The following is a 20,891-nucleotide window of genomic DNA, read 5'->3' as shown; positions in this document are numbered from 1 at the left end:
CTACGAGTTTACCGTTTCCTCCATGAATATAATATAATCTGCCTTCAACTGACTAGTGAACCCGTATATTAACCCTTTGGCATCTGTCGTACCTACTCTTTAATTCCTGTAATATATATGTCGTGCCGAATAGGCAAAACTTGCAATTTTGGCTTAAATAGCAACGCTCTTTTTGCCGAATAAGGCAAGTGAAAATTTGTGTATGCATTAATTTCACAACGGCCATTCTGAACCTAACGAAAAAAAATATATTTCATTGTGCTTGTTTATTATTAAATTATTGTAAACTTATTTAAAATATATTCAGTTGGATTAGGCTAAATTAATTGCGCTTGTTATAATAAGGTTAGTTCAATTTTCTTTTGCTACAAAATTATTAATTTTTACATTAACAGAAATGAAAAACATATTTCTTAAAAGTATAAGAGAAAATTTTAAAAAGGACTTAATTTTAAACGAGTTCTTGATAATTGAACAGTTTTACCTATTCGGCACGACATTATATATATATACGTATATATATATATATATATATATATATATATATATATATATATATATATATATATATATATATATATATATATATATATATATATATATATTCATACATATAATTATGTATTTTTACGTTTTAAGTTATCATTGTCACCTGGTGATTATAACGCAGGTGTGATTGTGGTGTTGGTGATCCTGGTAACCTCAAGTCACGCAGCCCAGGACCAGCAGCTAGAGCTACAGCTACTACAGCAGCAGAAACCCAAGCAGATACATCAGCAAGAACCCCAACAGCATGAGCAGCAGAAGCCCCAGCAGCTACTTCAGCAGGAGTCCCAAAAGTTGCAGCAGAATGAGCAGGAAGGCAAGCAGCAGGAGCAGCAGGAACAGCAGGAGGGTGACCAGCGGGTTCTGAGTACCATCAACAGCAGCAGTAACTCCATCACTATCGGCAACTACCCGATGTTTCTACTGAGCCTCTATTGCCTGCTGATAGCTACTGCTTTCATTATCTCCAGAGTGCTGGATAACAACCCACTCGACCCCACCCACGACCCCACCCACACGTAAGTAGTCACTACACCCACACACCATCTAACTACATCTTAATAAATTCAGTTACCTCATATTAGGTGTGTATCTCCGTGATGAGTCGTCCTCCTCTCAACATTCCCAACATAACTAGGGCAGAACATGCACGCCAACAATAACCCATTAACAACAACAAGCCATTAATCTGGCGGCCAGCTCCGTTACCTCCAGTAATTACTGGTTAGCTGGACACTGGGGCGTGGATGTATGAGTGACTGGAGGTTTGCACCTCAGGATCCAGGTTTACTCATCAGTAGTTTGGCTTCAAAGCAATTTTTAGAGATGCTGCGTGACCCGTTCCTGTTGCGCTGTCATTTGAAATTGGGTTCGTCTCTTTGAAACACCGTGTACTGCCTACCTACCTCCAGCCCGGGAGGTAGACTGCTAATACTGTGCCCACGTCAGCCCGTTTTACATTGGGCTTATTTTACCTATTCTCTCATATATCTCACTGCAGTATATTGTTATGGCAATGTGTAGATTTAAGACCAGGTCCTCATGTATTTATTATCATGTATTTCTTTCTCTTCCGCTCCAATGAATACATATTTAGGACTCTGAGGTGTTCTCAGTAATTTAAATGCTTTATAGGCTCTATGCTGGCTGTAAATGATTTCTGTGTAGATATGTCTCTTCGTTAAAAATATATGTGTAATGTTTTCGGTTAGAACCTATGAACCCTGACAAGGAAAATGTGAGTGTACAGACCTTGCAAATCTTCTTACATCTGTTACTACTGTTCACCTAGCAGTAAATAGGTACCTAAAAGTTCATCGACAGTTATGGGTTGCATCAGAGGGAAGAGGATCTTAGGATCCCAATGGAAATCAACAAAAGTGTTAGGCTTTCTTAGACTATCCATGTATATTAAGCCTGAAGGGCCTAATAACAAGAAAACAATTTTTTTCTCAGCTATTTGAAAGCTACGGACACTTTTGGTTACATTTTAAACTGACTGAATTCTTACATTTTGTCTTATTCCCATGGTGCAAGGGCTCTTCTTTTTCGTCGTTCCATCCATCAGCCAGCCTAGCCAAAATTTTTATTTCTAATCCGTTCCGCACAGCGGTTCCCCTCAAGGAAGGTTCCTTGATGTTGGTGAGGGGCTCTTGATGTAGGGAATTGGATCTGTGCTCCAGTTCCCCGAATTAAGCCTGAATGCCTTCCACATCCCCCCCAGGCGCTGTATAATCCTCCGGGTTTAGCGCTTCCCCCTTGATTTTAATAATAATAATAATAATCCGCACAGCGGTTTCACAGTTGATATATAAATACAGTGTAGCCGATGCCTTCTGAGAGAGGTACATCCACAGTATCCTCATTCCCGTCACCAACGATGGTGAGACTATTCTCGGAGCTGCAGAGAAGAAACTGGGTTCCATCATGGACACCCACGACCGTGGGTTTAGGTTCGAGAGTCAGGGAAAACTCTAGGTCTCACCACAGCTCTACACACGAACCATGGCAAAGAAATGAAAACTATATTTAAGTTCTCTGCCAATTCTTAGCATTAGGCTTTTCGTGCACTGTCCAGCTTTACAGTCAACCAGGAGACAACTCGTGCTGCTCACCCACCAGTTCATTCACTAACTCATACAACAGAGGAAACTGCTTCCAAACACGATCAATTCTAACTTCTATAGGCGTAATGTTATAATTTTGACTGTCCTGAGACAGAAGCACTTATAATCAAATCTTCAAGAGTTTATATATATATATATATATATATATATATATATATATATATATATATATATATATATATATATATATATATATATATATATATATATATATATATATATATATATATATATATAGAGAGAGAGAGAGAGAGAGAGAGAGAGAGAGAGAGAGAGAGAGGGAGAGAGAGAGAGAGAACAGATGGTCAATAACTGTTCACCAAAGCGCAATAACAATGAACATAAGTGACATACACTTCCTCCCTTCTTGGCAGCCTCAATGGAATGCGGTTGCCGACGTATGGCCAGGTTGCCGACGTCGTCAGACGCTACCTGGAGAGAGGGTCCGTCCACTACGACTAGATGGCGTCAGCAGGCATATCAGCATGTCTCCGGAGGACGTGTCAGCACCTGGCCTCTTGAAAAACACAATTTTTCAGCACCCAGACTCTAAATGAACACAGATGTCAGCACCCAGACTCTAAATGAACACAGATGTCAGCACCCAGACTCTAAATGAACACAGATGTCAGCACCCAGACTAGAATGAACACAGATGTCAGCACCCAGACTCTAGAATGAACACAGATGTCAGCACCCAGACTCTAAATGAACACAGATGTCAGCACCCAGACTAGAATGAACACAGATGTCAGCACCCAGACTCTAGAATGAACACAGATGTCAGCACCCAGACTCTAGAATGAACACAGATGTCAGCACCCAGACTCTAGAATGAACACAGATGTCAGCACCCAGACTAGAATGAACACAGATGTCAGCACCCAGACTCTAGAATGAACATAGATGTCAGCACCCAGACTCTAGAATGAACATAGATGTCAGCACCCAGACTCTAGAATGAACACAGATGTCAGCACCCAGACTCTAGAATGAACACAGATGTCAGCACCCAGACTCTAGGATGAACACAGATGTCAGCACCCAGACTCTAGAATGAACACAGATGTCAGCACCCAGACTAGAATGAACACAGATGTCAACACCCAGACTAGAATGAACACAGATGTCAGCACCCAGACTCTAGAATGAACACAGATGTCAGCACCCAGACTCTAGAATGAACACAGATGTCAGCACCCAGACTAGAATGAACACAGATGTCAGCACCCAGACTCTAGAATGAACACAGATGTCAGCACCCAGACTCTAGAATGAACACAGATGTCAGCACCCAGACTAGAATGAACACAGATGTCAACACCCAGACTAGAATGAACACAGATGTCAGCACCCAGACTCTAGAATGAACACAGATGTCAGCACCCAGACTCTAGAATGAACACAGATGTCAGCACCCAGACTAGAATGAACACAGATGTCAGCACCCAGACTCTAGAATGAACATAGATGTCAGCACCCAGACTCTAGAATGAACACAGATGTCAGCACCCAGACTAGAATGAACACAGATGTCAACACCCAGACTAGAATGAACACAGATGTCAGCACCCAGACTCTAGAATGAACACAGATGTCAGCACCCAGACTCTAGAATGAACACAGATGTCAGCACCCAGACTCTAGAATGAACACAGATGTCAGCACCCAGACTCTAAAATGAACGCAGATGTTAGCACCCAGACTAGAATGAACACAGATGTCAGCACCCAGACTCTAGAATGAACACAGATGTCAGCACCCAGACTCTAGAATGAACACAGATGTCAGCACCCAGACTCTAGAATGAACACAGATGTCAGCACCCAGACTAGAATGAACACAGATGTCAGCACCCAGACTAGAATGAACACAGATGTCAGCACCCAGACTCTAGAATGAACACAGATGTCAGCACCCAGACTAGAATGAACACAGATGTCAGCACCCAGACTCTAGAATGAACACAGATGTCAGCACCCAGACTCTAGAATGAACACAGATGTCAGCACCCAGGCTAGAATGAACACAGATGTCAGCACCCAGACTCTAAAATGAACACAGATGTCAGCACCCAGACTAGAATGAACACAGATGTCAGCACCCAGACTCTAGAATGAACACAGATGTCAGCACCCAGACTAGAATGAACACAGATGTCAGCACCCAGACTCTAGAATGAACACAGATGTCAGCACCCAGACTAGAATGAACACAGATGTCAGCACCCAGACTCTAGAATGAACACAGATGTCAGCACCCAGACTCTAGAATGAACACAGATGTCAGCACCCAGACTAGAATGAACACAGATGTCAGCACCCAGACTCTAGAATGAACACAGATGTCAGCACCCAGACTCTAGAATGAACACAGATGTCAGCACCCAGACTCTAGAATGAACACAGATGTCAGCACCCAGACTCTAAAATGAACGCAGATGTTAGCACCCAGACTAGAATGAACACAGATGTCAGCACCCAGACTCTAGAATGAACACAGATGTCAGCACCCAGACTCTAGAATGAACACAGATGTCAGCACCCAGACTCTAGAATGAACACAGATGTCAGCACCCAGACTAGAATGAACACAGATGTCAGCACCCAGACTAGAATGAACACAGATGTCAGCACCCAGACTCTAGAATGAACACAGATGTCAGCACCCAGACTAGAATGAACACAGATGTCAGCACCCAGACTCTAGAATGAACACAGATGTCAGCACCCAGACTCTAGAATGAACACAGATGTCAGCACCCAGACTCTAGAATGAACACAGATGTCAGCACCCAGACTCTAGAATGAACACAGATGTCAGCACCCAGACTCTAGAATGAACACAGATGTCAGCACCCAGACTCTAAAATGAACACAGACGTCAGCATCCAGACAGCTGGTAAATTCAGCCATCAACAGGTGTACCAGCTGTCTCTTGACAGCTGGTACACCTGTTATTTCCCATCATTTCATTCTGTAAGATATTAATGAAGTCGCACAATGACGTAAGTTGTAAATAAAAAGTCTAAGATTGTGTAAATATTTACAGTGACGAATAACTCATGTGAATATATTTACAGTGAGGTGCAACTCTTGTAAATGTATTGACAGTGAGGTATAACTCTTGTAAATGTATTGACAGTGAGGTATAACTCTTGTAAATGTACGTATTTACAGTGAGATGTAACTCTTGTAAATGTATTGACAGTGAGGTGTAAATGTATTTATTATGACTGTAAAACGAGCACTCAAATGTATTTTTTTTTCACCTCTGAAGTTTCATAAAATCTTAGCTCTTGCTCTCTCTCTCTCTCTGTCTCTCTCTCTCTCTGTCTATCTATCTATATATCTATCTATATATCTATCTATCTATCTGTCTATCTATCTATCTATCTATCTATCTATCTATCTATCTATCTATCTATCTATCTATCTATCTATCTATCTATCTATCTATTTATCTATTTATCTGTGTGTATGTCAATTTATCTATCTGGATGATGTGAGGGAGACTATTAGAAGGACGAGGAACCAGGCAGCTTGTGTTGCTAGTTCTGGCAAGAGTTCCTAGTACTATCACATCAAGTTAGAAGGGGGGGGGTTATAGCCCTTGATCCAAGGAATTGGAGCGTCCCCCCAACCACCCCTCCCCCCTTCACCGGATCATATTTGGTCACCTCTGATTCCTCTCCGTCGGGGATTCAAGACTTGAAACTGTTTTACGCCTGAGTACGCAGAACCAGTGTGAAGCCCCGCACTTTGGCCAAGCAAATAACTAGGCTTGAGAAAAGTCAAGAGGAGATTAGACCGTTTCCTACGGTCCGCTGGTAGTAACAGTCTGGGTGATCAGGTAATAGGGGCCTGTGCAAGGGGAAAAAAGAACAACAGCTAGATACTAGAGCTAGGCACCCCTCAGTGACCCTTAGGTGTTTAGCGCTTTCCATGAATAAATAATAAATAATAATATTGATGATAACAATAATAATAATTTTATAATAATAATAATTATAATAACAATAACAATAGGAAGAATAATCATATAATAGGAAGTGACATGGAAGAGGAAGGGCCCAGGAGCCATGGTTCAACTCCCTTACATAGTGATCTAGGTTATTACAGTTGATTACTAAAATACAGACACCAGCCATCACTGTTCCCTGAGGCGTTCCTTCCTTCCTCCCTCCCTCCCTCCCTCCCTCGTCTCTCCCATTCTCCCTCCCTCCCTCGTCTCTCCCATTCTACCTCCCTCCCTCGTCTCTCCCATTCTCCCTCCCTCCCTCGTCTCTCCCATTCTCCCTCCCTCCCTCGTCTCTCCCATTCTCCCTCCCTCCCTCGTCTCTCCCATTCTCCCTCCCTACCTCGTCTCTCCCATTCTCCCTCCCTCCCTCGTCTCTCCCATTCTCCCTCCCTTCGTTGCTCCCTTTCTGCCTCCCTTCCTCCCTCCCTCACTCACTCACTCACTCCCTCCCACCCTTTTCTCTTTCTCCCTTCCCCTCTAGGTCTGCCTTCCTCCCTCCTTTCCGACCTTTCCTCCAGCTTCCCTCTTGTCCGATATATATATATATATATATATATATATATATATATATATATATATATATATATATATATATATATATATAGAGAGAGAGAGAGAGAGAGAGAGAGAGAGAGAGAGAGAGAGAGAGAGAGAGAGAGAGAGAGAGAGAGAGAGAGAGAGAGAGAGAGAGAGATAGAAGGTTTCGATCATTATTATATATAAACAATAAAAGCAATAACGAAAACATAAATACTGGAAAGGATGCAGGTGGATTTAAAAACAGGAATAAAAATAGGGAGAGGCACAGGTGGAGAAAGTGGGGGAGAAGGAAAGGAGAAGGTGAACACTCTGTATCTGACCCCAAACACAGACCTGAGAGAGGGAGGGGGGTGCTTCAGGGCACTGCTCTCTGATTGGCTGAATGATTGGTTGGCTGGCTGGCTGGCTATTTAAGAGAGAGGGCATGCAATGGCTCAGCCAGTCTTGCTCCTGCCCTCTGCTGCTGCTGTAAGTCTTCAGGTATACCCGGGAGTCTAGTGCCACTCAGAGCCCACCCTTCGTGGCACCCGCTACTAGTGGCAACCAATCGCCAATAGCCTATATCATCCACCGCCCGTGCCAGTCACTGTCCTTGGCGCCCACGGCCGCCAATAGGCCTACTAGCATGCATAACCAGGGTAAGCACAGCCTGGAGGATCATCATGAGCACCAGTCAACAACAATATGCAATAATACAAACGCACGTCTGTAGCAACCTCTAGTTGACCTTGCGATAGTTCCGAGGTCACCGCCCCCTCCATCCGTGCCCCGGACGTAATCCAGACCTGCCTGTCGGAAACCTGATCAGTCAGGCTGTTGGTGCTCTCTCCATACAGTCCTCAAGTTTCTCTGGCAGTCAGTGAATTATGTATTGGTGATGTAAACACAGGCACAGTATGACGTCACGTGTGGTAGAACTGAGCGAAACATCTGTGTGAGTGACACATGACACTTGTTTTGAGTGACACGTGACACTTGTTTTGAGTGACACCTGACACTTGTTTTGAGTGACACGTGACACTTGTTTTGAGTGACACGTGACACTTGTTTTGAGTGATACCTGACACTTGTTTTGAGTGACACGTGACACTTGTTTTGAGTGACACGTGACACTTGTTTTGAGTGACACGTGACACTTGTTTTGAGTGACACCTGACACTTGTTTTGAGTGACACGTGACACTTGTTTTGAGTGACACATGACACTTGTTTTGAGTGACACATGACACTTGTTTTGAGTGACACGTGACACTTGTTTTGAGTGACACGTGACACTTGTTTTGAATGACACGGAATTCAAATTTGAGTGATACGGGACACTTTGTTTACAATAAAGGATCATACGCAGCATTAAGCCAGTGATTAAGCCCACCTTGGCCTTTATCAAGCCACTAGAGAGACCAGAAAACACATTATGTATAGTGGCTTATTTCAGGTGGTGTTAGAGACCCGAGGCAGGAGCAAGGTGACAGCTGTGTCCTGCTTAGGGACGATATGTTGGCCAAGTATTTCATAGACCATGAAACTACCTGTGTTTTGAGCGGTGTGGACTGGTGGTAGCAGAGATAAGAGCCGATTCTGAAGAACATCTGCTGTGTATATCTGATTCTTTGATGGCAAGCCTGGCGTTATGGAAATTCATGAGACAGTTGTGAGTGTTGCTGTGGTATGGGTCATCTCTTTCACAAGCATACTGCATTTGTGTTCACGGTTGAGTTATTTGAGACTCTCAGATGTTGTTCCCAGCGTAGAGTCTGGCACATGTTGTTCCACTTGGGGTGGTGTAAACACCAACGTTGAATTCAGTGTGTTGCGAGTTCCTTTTTCTTAGTAGGTTCCCGTTGCTGGCAGTCATACTTTATTTAAGCGTAATGCTGGCGATGTTTTCAGAAACGTATACAGCTGGAGGAGCAGTGTGCCGGTCTGGTATCTTTGTCTAGTGATGTGAAAGATCTTAACATCTTTCCTTGTGTAATAGTTGATGATGACGTGTGCTGGGTACTGTGTAGCACGTCGTGGTGTGACTGGGTGTGTGCGTCGTGGTGTGACTGGGTGTGTGTGCGTCGTGGTGTGACTGGGTGTAGTGCGTCGTGGTGTGACTGGGTGTGTGTGCGTCGTGGTGTGACTGGGTGTAGTGCGTCGTGGTGTGACTGGGTGTAGTGCGTCGTGGTGTGACTGGGTGTAGTGCGTCGTGGTGTGACTGGGTGTAGTGCGTCGTGGTGTGACTGGGTGTAGTGCGTCGTGGTGTGACTGGGTGTAGTGCGTCGTGGTGTGACTGGGTGTAGTGCGTCGTGGTGTGACTGGGTGTATACTAGATTATCCTTATTCTTTCTGTAGACTTTAAAATTCTGCTTTTTTTTTTGGGGGGGGAGGGGGTCACTCACGCAAAGTAAAACATTAAGAAAGGCTAAGAAATTAATCTGTCTTCCTTCCATGGTGAATTCCAAGGAAGGTTCCATGTTGTTGAGAGATGCCAGTTTGTAGATTCAACTACAGTGACAGTCATTGTACTCCTGGCCAAACACCGTCTGAAAAAAAATTGACGTCACTCACCCTCGAGTCAGGGCCTGACAACCTGCCTGTGGTACTTAGACTGCGGGCTGCCAGTACCAACAGCCACGAAGGCGATGGGCCCCGGAATCGACAACAGGTAGATTACAAGTATCTCTCTGCCCCTGTTTCTTGTCATGTAGATGTCCAATCAAACCCCTCCATCGAGAGTTCGCCAACAATTCCTGACAACCTCAACTTTAGCAGAGTCCGGAGAGTCAAGTCTAATCTACATGCAACTCTGGTAGTTTCAGAGGCAATCCTCTGGAACTGCTGGAGTCAAATGTTTCTTTCTGACTTCTTTCTTGCTTTTTGGAGGCGTGTGTGTTTACATGCCCATACATGCATGTTAGAACAATTTTGTCTATATAAAAGAATGCAGAATAATTGGCTTTATTTCACTGACAGGAAAGGCAGCTGTCTTGCTTCTGGCTGTCGTCACAATGATCCGAACAGTTGAGAGAACCCAGGCAACAACAACAACATCCCCAGAAACAGCAGAAGCATCAGAAACAGCATCAGCAACAGAAGCAGCAAAAGTAGCAGAAACAATCACATCAGCAACAATACCATCAGTACCAGAAGCATCAGCAGTAAGAGCAACGGTGGCTCCCCAGGACGATACTGAGAGTGAAGACATCGCTTATAGACATGTTGACAACTATCAACACAATAACATCACCGCTACGACCAAGGCTAAAAACATCAAGAAGGAGAATCGACAATCAGACGGTGTCTCCAAGACACTAAGTATAACAGGCCTGACCACCGGAACTCAGATTGCTTTGCCCAGCTTCGACCCATTATCCGCCTTAGGGAACCAACTCGCCTTTCCCAGCTTTGACACGTTTTCCGTCTTTGGCAATGCTCAGTCTGCCGTTCAAGCCGTGGATTCGATCTCGGTGGTAGAGACTCAGATTGACCCAGCTAACCTCACAAGCTTCTTCATCGGCAACAACCTGACAGTCACCATCAACTATGATGAGCTGATAGCCGAGTTCTTCGCCTTCGTTCCATTCTTCATAGCGGCGGTAGCCGCGGCTGGCATCCTGGGTGTTCTAGGTGTTATTGCTGTGGCTGCCAAGGGAAAGTGAGTATGCTCTCTCTCTCTCTCTCTCTCTCTCTCTCTCTCTCTCTCTCTCTCTCTCTCTCTCTCTCTCTCTCTCTCTCTCTCTCTCTCTCTCTCTCTCCCATGGCAGTAATGTCAAGTAAGTGTGTGTCCTTGTGTGTGTAACATTAGAATTATTTTTTAATTAAATCTTGTAGCATCACCACTGTAGCATTAGTAACAGTAGTGGAATAGATATTGTAATGCAACTTTAACATTAGGAACGCTAGTGGTGTAGACCTTGTAGCAGCAATGCTGTAACAGCAGTGTAGTAACAATGCTGTAACAACAGTGGAGTAGCATTGCTGTAACAGTAGTGTAGTAACAATGCCGTAACAGAAGTGGAGTAGCAATGCTGTAACCAGCAACATCTGTAGAGATGAAACCTGACCCCCTGCAACCACACATGTAAGAATACACATTTGTATTAACGCTCAGGTGTGCACACTTACAGGTGTGACTGCAGGAGTTAGGTTTCATCCCTACAGAAGCTATTGCTTCCTAGCCTCTTTTATCCTATCGTACCTAATATACGGGGTGTTCCAAAGAGATGGACTAATAGCTTCACTTGTTATTGTTGTCTGTCTATAGTTCAAGCTGAGGGACTGATAACCTTATCTTCTGAGGGTAATTAGTCCCTCAGACTGAGGGACTAATTACCTCACATTCTACTGTCTTCCTATATCATCTCTGTACTGAACTACAAAAGCCACTGACTGGAGAAACATCTTCCTCCGGACATACACAGGTGTTGCACATGTGTTTAATTTCTCATCTTGTCGGTATTGTATACCAACATGCAATCATAAACTCATCATAGTATGGTTGATCCACCACTTAAACCCCCCCCCCCCAAAAAAATACCCTCAGAAATACTTTTTTTCGTAGTTCGCTTTGATTTAGAAACCTCACTTTGATTTATTTAGAAACCTGACTTTGATTTGTTCAGAAACCTCTTTTTCATTTATTTAGAAACCTCGTTTTCATATATTTAGAAATCTAGTTTTCATTTATTTAGAAACCTCATTTTCATTTATTTAGAAACCTCGTTTTCATTTATTTAGAAACCTCGTTTTCATTTATTTAGAAACCTCGTTTTCATTTAGAAACCTGACTTTGATTTATTTAGAAACCTCTATATCAGTTATTCTTTCCCATGCGTAAAGTTGCCCTAACAACAAGTCTCCACTTTATTCTGTAAATAACCGCACATAGGAGAAACTTACGACAACGTTTCGGATCGAAACGTCTCCTATGTTCGGGTTATTTGTGTATCGTTCCAGCCACGGTATTGTGCCCTTTTTGTTCTCTATTTTGTACATACTGTCTATGTGTCTAGTGTAAATAATTGTAAATATCGGTTACAGAGTTGCAACATTTGCTGTAAATCTTTTTCGTAGTGTTTAGGTGCTTATTGTAAATAATTCCACAGTGCTGAGGTGTACATTGTAAATATATTTTTTTACGATGGTCAGCAGCGTGTTGTAAATAATTTTCAGAGAGCTGTTCCGTGTGTATTGCTGTAAATACGAAGCTAATATCTCACTTCCTCTACTTCCGTTCCTCTCTGTACCTCCCCTCTCTCTCTCTCTCTGTACCTGTCTCTACCTCTCTCTCTCTCCCTCTCTCTCTGTCTCTCTCTCTCTGTACCTGTCTCTCTCTCTCTGTACCTCACTCTTTGTACCTTCCTCCCTCCCTCTCATGTACTTAAACAGACACAAAGACACGGGTTCAGGAAGCGGATACAGCAGCAGTGGCAGTTACGGCAGCAGTGGCGGCTACGGCAGCAGTGGCTACGGCAGCAGTGGTTACGGCAGCAGTGGCTACGGCAGCAGTGGTTACGGCAGCAGTGGCTACAGCAGTACTGGTGACGGCGGCAGTGGCAGCGGCAGTGACAGTCACTACCCGTCTAATGACTATGACGACCAAAGCTCTTATACTGTCTACAGGGCGTTGCAGACAGCTATTCTGAAATATCAGTGAATCTCTCTCTCTCTCTCTCTCTCTCTCTCTCTCTCTCTCTCTCTCTCTCTCTCTCTCTCTCTCTCTCTCTCTCTCTCTCTCTCTCTCTCTCTCTCTCTCTCTCTCTCTCTCTCTCTCTCTCTCTCTCTCTCTCTCTCTCTCTCTCTCTCTCGCCCTCTCTCTCTCTCTCTCTCTCTCTCTCTCTCTCTCTCTCTCTCTCTCTCTCTCTCTCTCGCCCTCTCTCTCTCTCTCTCTCTCTCCCTCTCTCTCTCTCTCTCTCTCTCTCTCTCTCTCTCTCTCTCTCTCTCTCTCTCTCTCTCTCTCTCCCTCTCTCTCTCTGCCTATAGTTAACTCCTTGCTTAACATTAATATAACATTAGCATTGTTCCTGTACATTCTATTAATTATTATTTTTTTTATTATCACACCGGCCGATTCCCACCAAGGCAGGGTGGCCCGAAAAAGAAAAACTTTCACCATCATTCACTCCATCACTGTCTTGCCAGAAGGGTGCTTTACACTACAGTTTTTAAACTGCAACATTAACACCCCTCCTTCAGAGTGCAGGCACTGTACTTCCCATCTCCAGGACTCAAGTCCGGCCTGCCGGTTTCCCTGAATCCCTTCATAAATGTTACTTTGCTCACACTCCAACAGCACGTCAAGTATTAAAAACCATTTGTCTCCATTCACTCCTATCAAACACGCTCATGCATGCCTGCTGGAAGTCCAAGCCCCTCGCACACAAAACCTCCTTTACCCCCTCCCTCCAACCCTTCCTAGGCCGACCCCTGCCCCGCCTTCCTTCCACTACAGACTGATACACTCTTGAAGTCATTCTGTTTCGCTCCATTCTCTCTACATGTCCGAACCACCTCAACAACCCTTCCTCAGCCCTCTGGACAACAGTTTTGGTAATCCCGCACCTCCTCCTAACTTCCAAACTACGAATTCTCTGCATTATATTCACACCACACATTGCCCTCAGACATGACATCTCTATTAATATTTATGCTTATTTAATAAATTATTACTGTTATCTGGACTTTATATTATACCTCTATATTTCTACCTCAATAATGGTTATATTGGCCTGGTCCCTTGCATGGCTTGCTGTGCCTGGTCACTTGCATGGCTTGCTGTGCCTGGTCCCTTGCATGGCTTGCTGTGCCTGGTCACTTGCATGGCTTGCTGTGCCTGGTCACTTGCATGGCTTGCTGTGCCTGGTCCCTTGCATGGCTTGCTGTGCCTGATCCCTTGCATGGCTTGCTGTGCCTGGTCACTTGCATGGCTTGCTGTGCCTGGTCCCTTGCATGGCTTGCTGTGCCTGGTCCCTTGCATGGCTTGCTGTGCCTGGTCCCTTGCATGACTTGCTATGCCTGGTCCCTTGCATGGCTTGCTGTGCCTGGTCACTTGCATGGCTTGCTGTGCCTGGTCCCTTGCATGGCTTGCTGTGCCTGGTCCCTTGCATGGCTTGCTGTGCCTGGTCCCTTGCATGGCTTGCTGTGCCTGGTCCCTTGCATGGCTTGCTGTGCCTGGTCCCTTGCATGGCTTGCTGTGCCTGGTCCCTTGCATGGCTTGCTGTGCCTGGTCCCTTGCATGGCTTGCTGTGCCTGGTCTTCATGGCATGGCTTGCTGTGCCTGTTCCCTTGCATGGCTTGCTGTGCCTGGTCCCTTGCATGGCTTGCTGTGTCTGGTCCCTTGCATGGCTTGCTGTGCCTGGTCCCTTGCATGGCTTGCTGTGCCTGGTCCCTTGCATGGCTTGCTGTGCCTGGTCCCTTGCATGGCTTGCTGTGCCTGGTCCCTTGCATGGCTTGCTGTGCCTGGTCCCTTGCATGGCTTGCTGTGCCTGGTCCCTTGCATGGCTTGCTGTGCCTGGTCCCTTGCATGGCTTGCTGTGCCTGGTCCCTTCGCATGGCTTGCTGTGCCTGGTCACTGCATGGCTTGCTGTGCCTGGTCCCTTGCATGGCTTGCTGTGCCTGGTCCCTTGCATGGCTTGCTGTGCCTGGTCCCTTGCATGGCTTGCTGTGCCTGGTCCCTTGCATGGCTTGCTGTGCCTGGTCCCTTGCATGGCATGCTGTGCCTGGTCCCTTGCATGGCTTGCTGTGCCTGGTCCCTTGCATGGCTTGCTGTGCCTGGTCCCTTGCATGGCTTGCTGTGCCTGGTCCCCTTGCATGGCTTGCTGTGCCTGGTCCCTTGCATGGCTTGCTGTGCCTGGTCCCTTGCATGGCTTGCTGTGCCTGGTCCCTTGCATGGCTTGCTGTGCCTGGTCCCTTGCATGGCTTGCTGTGCCTGGTCCCTTGCATGGCTTGCTGTGCCTGGTCCTTGCATGGCTTGCTGTGCCTGGTCCCATTGCATGGCTTTGCTGTGCCTGGTCCCTTGCATGGCTTGCTGTGCCTGGTCCCTTGCATGGCTTGCTGTGCCTGGTCACTTGCATGGCTTGCTGTGCCTGGTCCCTTGCATGGCTTGCTGTGCCTGGTCACTTGCATGGCTTGCTGTGCCTGGTCCCTTGCATGGCTTGCTGTGCCTGGTCCCTTGCATGGCTTGCTGTGCCTGGTCCCTTGCATGGCTTGCTGTGCCTGGTCCCTTGCATGGCTTGCTGTGCCTGGTCCCTTGCATGGCTTGCTGTGCCTGGTCACTTGCATGGCTTGCTGTGCCTGGTCCCTTGCATGGCTTGCTGTGCCTGGTCCCTTGCATGGCTTGCTGTGCCTGGTCCCTTGCATGGCTTGCTGTGCCTGGTCACTTGCATGGCTTGCTGTGCCTGGTCCCTTGCATGGCTTGCTGTGCCTGGTCCCTTGCATGGCTTGCTGTGCCTGGTCCCTTGCATGGCTTGCTGTGCCTGGTCCCCTTGCATGGCTTGCTGTGCCTGGTCACTTGCATGGCTTGCTGTGCCTGGTCCCTTGCATGGCTTGCTGTGCCTGGTCACTTGCATGGCTTGCTGTGCCTGGTCCCTTGCATGGCTTGCTGTGCCTGGTCCCTTGCATGGCTTGCTGTGCCTGGTCCCTTGCATGGCTTGCTGTGCCTGGTCCCTTGCATGGCTTGCTGTGCCTGGTCCCTTGCATGGCTTGCTGTGCCTGGTCACTTGCATGGCTTGCTGTGCCTGGTCCCTTGCATGGCTTGCTGTGCCTGGTCCCTTGCATGGCTTGCTGTGCCTGGTCACTTGCATGGCTTGCTGTGCCTGGTCACTTGCATGGCTTGCTCTGCCTGGTCCCTTGCATGGCTTGCTGTGCCTGATCCCTTGCATGGCGTGCTGTGCCTGGTCCCTTGCATGGCTTGCTGTGCCTGATCCCTTGCATGGCTTGCTGTGCCTGATCCCTTGCACGGCTTGCTGTGCCTGATCCCTTGCATGGCTTGCTGTGCCTGATCCCTTGCATGGCTTGCTGTGCCTGGTCCCTTGCATGGCTTGCTGTGCCTGGTCCCTTGCATGGCTTGCTGTGCCTGGTCCCTTGCATGGCTTGCTGTGCCTGATCCCTTGCATGGCTTGCTGTGCCTGGTCACTTGCATGGCTTGCTGTGCCTGGTCCCTTGCATGGCTTGCTGTGCCTGATCCCTTGCATGGCTTGCTGTGCCTGGTCCCTTGCATGGCTTGCCGTGGCTGGTCCCTTGCATGGCTTGCTGTGCCTGGTCCCTTGCATGGCTTGCTGTGCCTGATCCCTTGCATGGCTTGCTGTGCCTGGTCCCTTGCATGGCTTGCTGTGCCTGATCCCTTGCATGGCTTGCTGTGCCTGATCCCTTGCATGGCTTGCTGTGCCTGGTCCCTTGCATGGCTTGCTGTGCCTGATCCCTTGCATGGCTTGCTGTGCCTGGTCCCTTCATGGCTTGCTGTGCCTGGTCCCTTGCATGGCTTGCTGTGCCTGGTCCCTTGCATGGCTTGCTGTGCCTGGTCCCTTGCATGGCTTGCTGTGCCTGGTCCCTTGCATGGCTTGCTGTGCCTGATCCCTGCATGGCTTGCTGTGCCTGGTCCCTTGCATGGCTTGCTGTGCCTGATCCCTTGCATGGCTTGCTGTGCCTGGTCCCTTGCATGGCTTGCTGTGCCTGATCCCTTGCATGGCTTGCTGTGCCTGGTCCCTTGCATGGCTTGCTGTGCCTGGTCCCTTGCATGGCTTGCTGTGCCTGGTCCCTTGCATGGCTTGCTGTGCCTGATCCCTTGCATGGCTTGCTGTGCCTGGTCCCTTGCATGGCTTGCTGTGCCTGATCCCTTGCATGGCTTGCTGTGCCTGGTCCCTTGCATGGCTTGCTGTGCCTGGTCCCTTGCATGGCTTGCTGTGCCTGGTCCCTTGCATGGCTTGCTGTGCCTGATCCCTTGCATGGCTTGCTGTGCCTGGTCCCTTGCATGGCTTGCTGTGCCTGATCCCTTGCATGGCTTGCTGTGCCTGGTCCCTTGCATGGCTTGCTGTGCCTGGTCCCTTGCATGGCTTGCTCGGCCTGGTCCCTGCATGGCTTGCTGTGCCTGATCCCTTGCATGGCTTGCTGTGCCTGGTCCCTTGCATGGCTTGCTGTGCCTGGTCCCTTGCATGGCTTGCTGTGCCTGGTCCCTTGCATGGCTTGCTGTGCCTGGTCCCTTGCATGGCTTGCTGTGCCTGGTCCCTTGCATGGCTTGCTCTGCCTGGTCATGCAAGATATCAGTTGAACGACAAACAAAAATAGAGCTTGAACCAGATGTTGGGTTTTGATATACCATACATTCCTTCAACCAAACTTATTTACGAGTGTTTATACGACGTACCATGGGATTAACAAGCATTGTAATGTGGTTTTAATGGGAGAGAGAGAGAGAGAGAGAGAGAGAGAGAGAGAGAGAGAGATAGAATACAGCAATGGAGCCGTTGGGGGTAATGCACAATAACTCTGTCGGGTTTTTAAGGTAGATGGTCTTGACGTCAACCAGCAGTATCACATAAGCTCGGTGTCTACATGACAACCGCCCGAAGATGTCCGCAGGCAACTAAATTACATGAACACACAAAAAAAAAATCAGAGGCAACTAAATGCAAGAACAGACATTAATTTCCTTATACAATATGGAAGAATAATGTGAGGTGATACGTGGTTACACAGAACTGCATAATGACACACAAAGGTAATGACTGAAATAACTGTTCACCTGTGCAAAGTATACATACACATTTAATCCCAACTTGCTAAAGAAATATTAACATGCCAAGTGTTTATCTGATCTTGAGGATTCAGATTCCCTCGACTGAGAGGAACTAAGTGATGCTGTCTGACACCTGGTGTGTCCTCATCACCTGTCATGGCAGCAAGGAGTAGCGACAGTCAGGCCGTGTGTCAGTCAGGTAGTTAGAGATGGAAGGGAGAGGGTCAGAAAGATGGTCAAGCTCTAACTCTCCAGTCTGAGCGTCAGTAGTCCTATTAATATCGTCACTAATCAACTTCATATGGTCCAAAAGCGATTCCTTACACTGCCCATTGCTTATTTCTCCAATTTTGTACTTATAACCACTTATTCAATAATTCAATAAGGACCAACAAATTTTTGGTCGAACTTTGGCAATGAAGAAGTCCTATTGAAATTAATTAACATTACTCTCAATCTAACTTTAATTTTTGTTGGTTTTGCTCAAGCAGTTGTGACTTTAGTAAATTCTTCTGTTAACTTCTGAACTGTTTCTTTGATTCTCCTAAAGACACCTTGTGCTCTACAGGTACGAGTCATTATGTAGTAATCGTCATTATAATTGGGTTGTGGACCGGAGTACAGCAACTCATAGAAGCTTATCTACACCATACAGAGTATAATGTGGTGTCACTTACAGAGGCACTATATGTGGAATTACATATTGAACACCAGGTATTGCTTCGTCCCGTGTTTTGCACATAAATATTCGAGTAATTTCTTGTTTGTCTTTTCAGCTAAGCCACTACTGGTTCAGCTAAGCCACTACTGATTCAGCTAAGCCACTACTGATTCAGCTAAGCCACTACTGATTCAGCTAAGCCACTACTGGTTCAGCTAAGCCACTACTGGTTCAGCTAAGCCACTACTGGCTGGATACTGTGGGGGGGACGATAAAGCACAACTTATCAAGCATTTCATTATAAAATTCACCTCCGTTATCTGTTACGAGGGATTTAGATGCAATAAATCTACAGATAATGCGTTCTTTAAGTGCTCTGGCTGGTGCCTCTGCAGTTTCATCTGTTACAGTTACTAATACACAGTATCGTGTGAAATGGTAAACCGTCATACTTGAATGTTTGTTACCATGGAAGGAACCTTGGAAATAGATCAGTAAGTCAAGCGATACTTTTTCTCATAGTTCACTGGTAGTTGGGTAAACCTGAATGTGGTTAGGTCTTCCAACAGTACTTGGGAGCTAATGTACTGTTATGTGAAGTACCCAGCGGTTAGTCCATTGTCTTGGGAAGTACCTGACAGTTAGTCTACTATAGTGGGTTGCTTTCTGGGAAATATTTAAATATAAAAACAGGACACCACGAGCATTTTCTACTCTCTCTCTCTCTCTCTCTCTCTCTCTCTCTCTCTTTCTCTCTCTCTCTTTCTCTCTCTCTCTCTTTCTCTCTTTTCTTTTTACACAGGGTTTGACAAGGTTAGGTTAAGGATTCCTAACTTTATTGACAAGCTAGGAGCTGATACCTACATCAGCTCATTTGAAAGCATTTTTATTGTTATGAAACATACAAATAGGGAACAGGATGAAGTTGGAGCCATCTGTGGGCCAGCATTTTCATTTTATCATCTGACTTTATCTCGTTGACATCATTATGCTGTACGAATGTGTTCTATACTCGAGTCATCCTGGGTATATATGACCTCAAATGGAGTGATGTTCTGGAGTAGCGTACAGCCAGAGTGAAGTTGCGGCTTTCTGCCCGTCTTGTGGCATAAAAGCTTGTTTCATGCTGTCCTCGAAGTGGATCCAAGTGTGGTACTTTGACAATGTTGGCCTTGTACATAACAGTAAGGCCACCCACATCCCTCCTATGTTGAAGGTTCTGCTGAAATGACAGATCTATCCAGGATGAGTCCAGGTGAGAGATGAGACGTCTTGCTCTGTTCTCTACTCTATCAAGCAGTCGCAGATGAGAGAGGGTAGGGAGGCAAACTCTCTCTCTCTCTCTCTCTCTCTCTCTCTCTCTCTCTCTCTCTCTCTCTCTCTCTCTCTCTCTCTCTCTCTCTCTCTCTCTCTCTCTCTCTCTCTCTCTCTCTCTCTCTCTCTCTCTCTCTCTCTCTCTCTCTCTCTCTCTCTCTCTCTCTCTCTCTCTCTCTCTCTCTCTCTCTCTCTCTCTCTCTCTCTCTCTCTCTCTCACTCTCTCTCTCTCTCTCTCTTAGAAATACATTCAAATAAGGAAGGATATAACAATGACAAAATTAAGGGAATTAAAGACAGACACTTAAGGTAAACACAGAAAACATAAACACAATGGAAACAAACACTCGACCCGAGGCGAGACAAAAACAGATTGAGAGAAACAATAGGGGAGGTGGGAGTGGGAAGTGGGGAAGTGACATCCCCTGACAGTGACCCTGAAAGTAGGGAAGGTTGGTGAGACTGTCAGGGAGGGGCGATTTAGCACCCCTTGGGAAGCAACTGGGTACATATAGACTGCAAAAATGCAAGGACCAGCCAGTTCTGCGTTTGCCTTCCACCGGTCCACAAGATTCCCTTGTCACTTCCATCCCGACTACGCCCACCGCCCATCGGTCTACCACCCACCATCCACTCCTCACCATCTATAGCACCCACACACCCCCCTTCCACACACATACACCTCGCCAACATGGGCACCTTGGGTAAGGACCTCGGCAGCTGGAACACTTAAAACATAAGAAGAAGAAATCGTCCCGTGTGCCCGGGTACTAGGCTGTTGGTGCTTCATGGCGCGCGCAGACCAAATAACTCGCCTCAGGAACTTCTGAAGTTCGGTGGTTAGGGGTTAGTTGATCAAAGAGCCAGGTCTCTCTCAGGTGATGACTTATTCAGTGACTTAAGCCCCTCCTGGTTTACCAGTGCTGAGTAAACATCCACTGGCTTGCCGGTGCTGAGTACCAACACTG

At 46.5% G+C, this 20,891-nt stretch overlaps 2 protein-coding genes across 3 annotated transcripts in view; both read left to right on the top strand.

The window, feature by feature from the left end:
* The first annotated feature begins 7,670 nt into the window (after positions 1-7,670).
* On the top strand, positions 7,671-10,959 carry LOC128684640 (uncharacterized). The gene is made up of 2 exons (XM_053770920.2): positions 7,671-7,870; positions 10,190-10,959. The coding sequence occupies exons 1-2, from the start codon at positions 7,858-7,860 to the stop codon at positions 10,873-10,875; spliced, it is 699 nt and encodes a 232-aa protein (XP_053626895.2). The 5' UTR covers positions 7,671-7,857; the 3' UTR covers positions 10,876-10,959.
* Positions 10,960-18,993: 8,034 nt separating this feature from the next.
* LOC128684639 (uncharacterized) overlaps positions 18,994-20,891 on the top strand; it is a 3,727-nt gene continuing 1,829 nt past the window's right edge. The window contains exon 1 of one of the 2 annotated variants that reach the window (XM_070104983.1): positions 18,994-19,103. Coding sequence is in view for 1 of the 2 variants with exons in the window: in XM_053770919.2 (XP_053626894.2) it covers positions 20,615-20,627 (13 nt within the window). In the remaining variant the exon portion in view is untranslated. Of the gene's footprint in view, positions 19,104-20,380; positions 20,628-20,891 lie in introns of those variants that run through there. The other variant, XM_053770919.2, reaches the window with a different exon arrangement.

This window comes from Cherax quadricarinatus, chromosome 5 (assembly GCF_038502225.1).
Source record: "Cherax quadricarinatus isolate ZL_2023a chromosome 5, ASM3850222v1, whole genome shotgun sequence".
NCBI lineage: Eukaryota > Metazoa > Arthropoda > Malacostraca > Decapoda > Parastacidae > Cherax > Cherax quadricarinatus.
The sequence above is the reverse complement of the archived record's forward strand: the minus strand, read 5'-3'. Positions and strand labels throughout refer to the sequence as shown.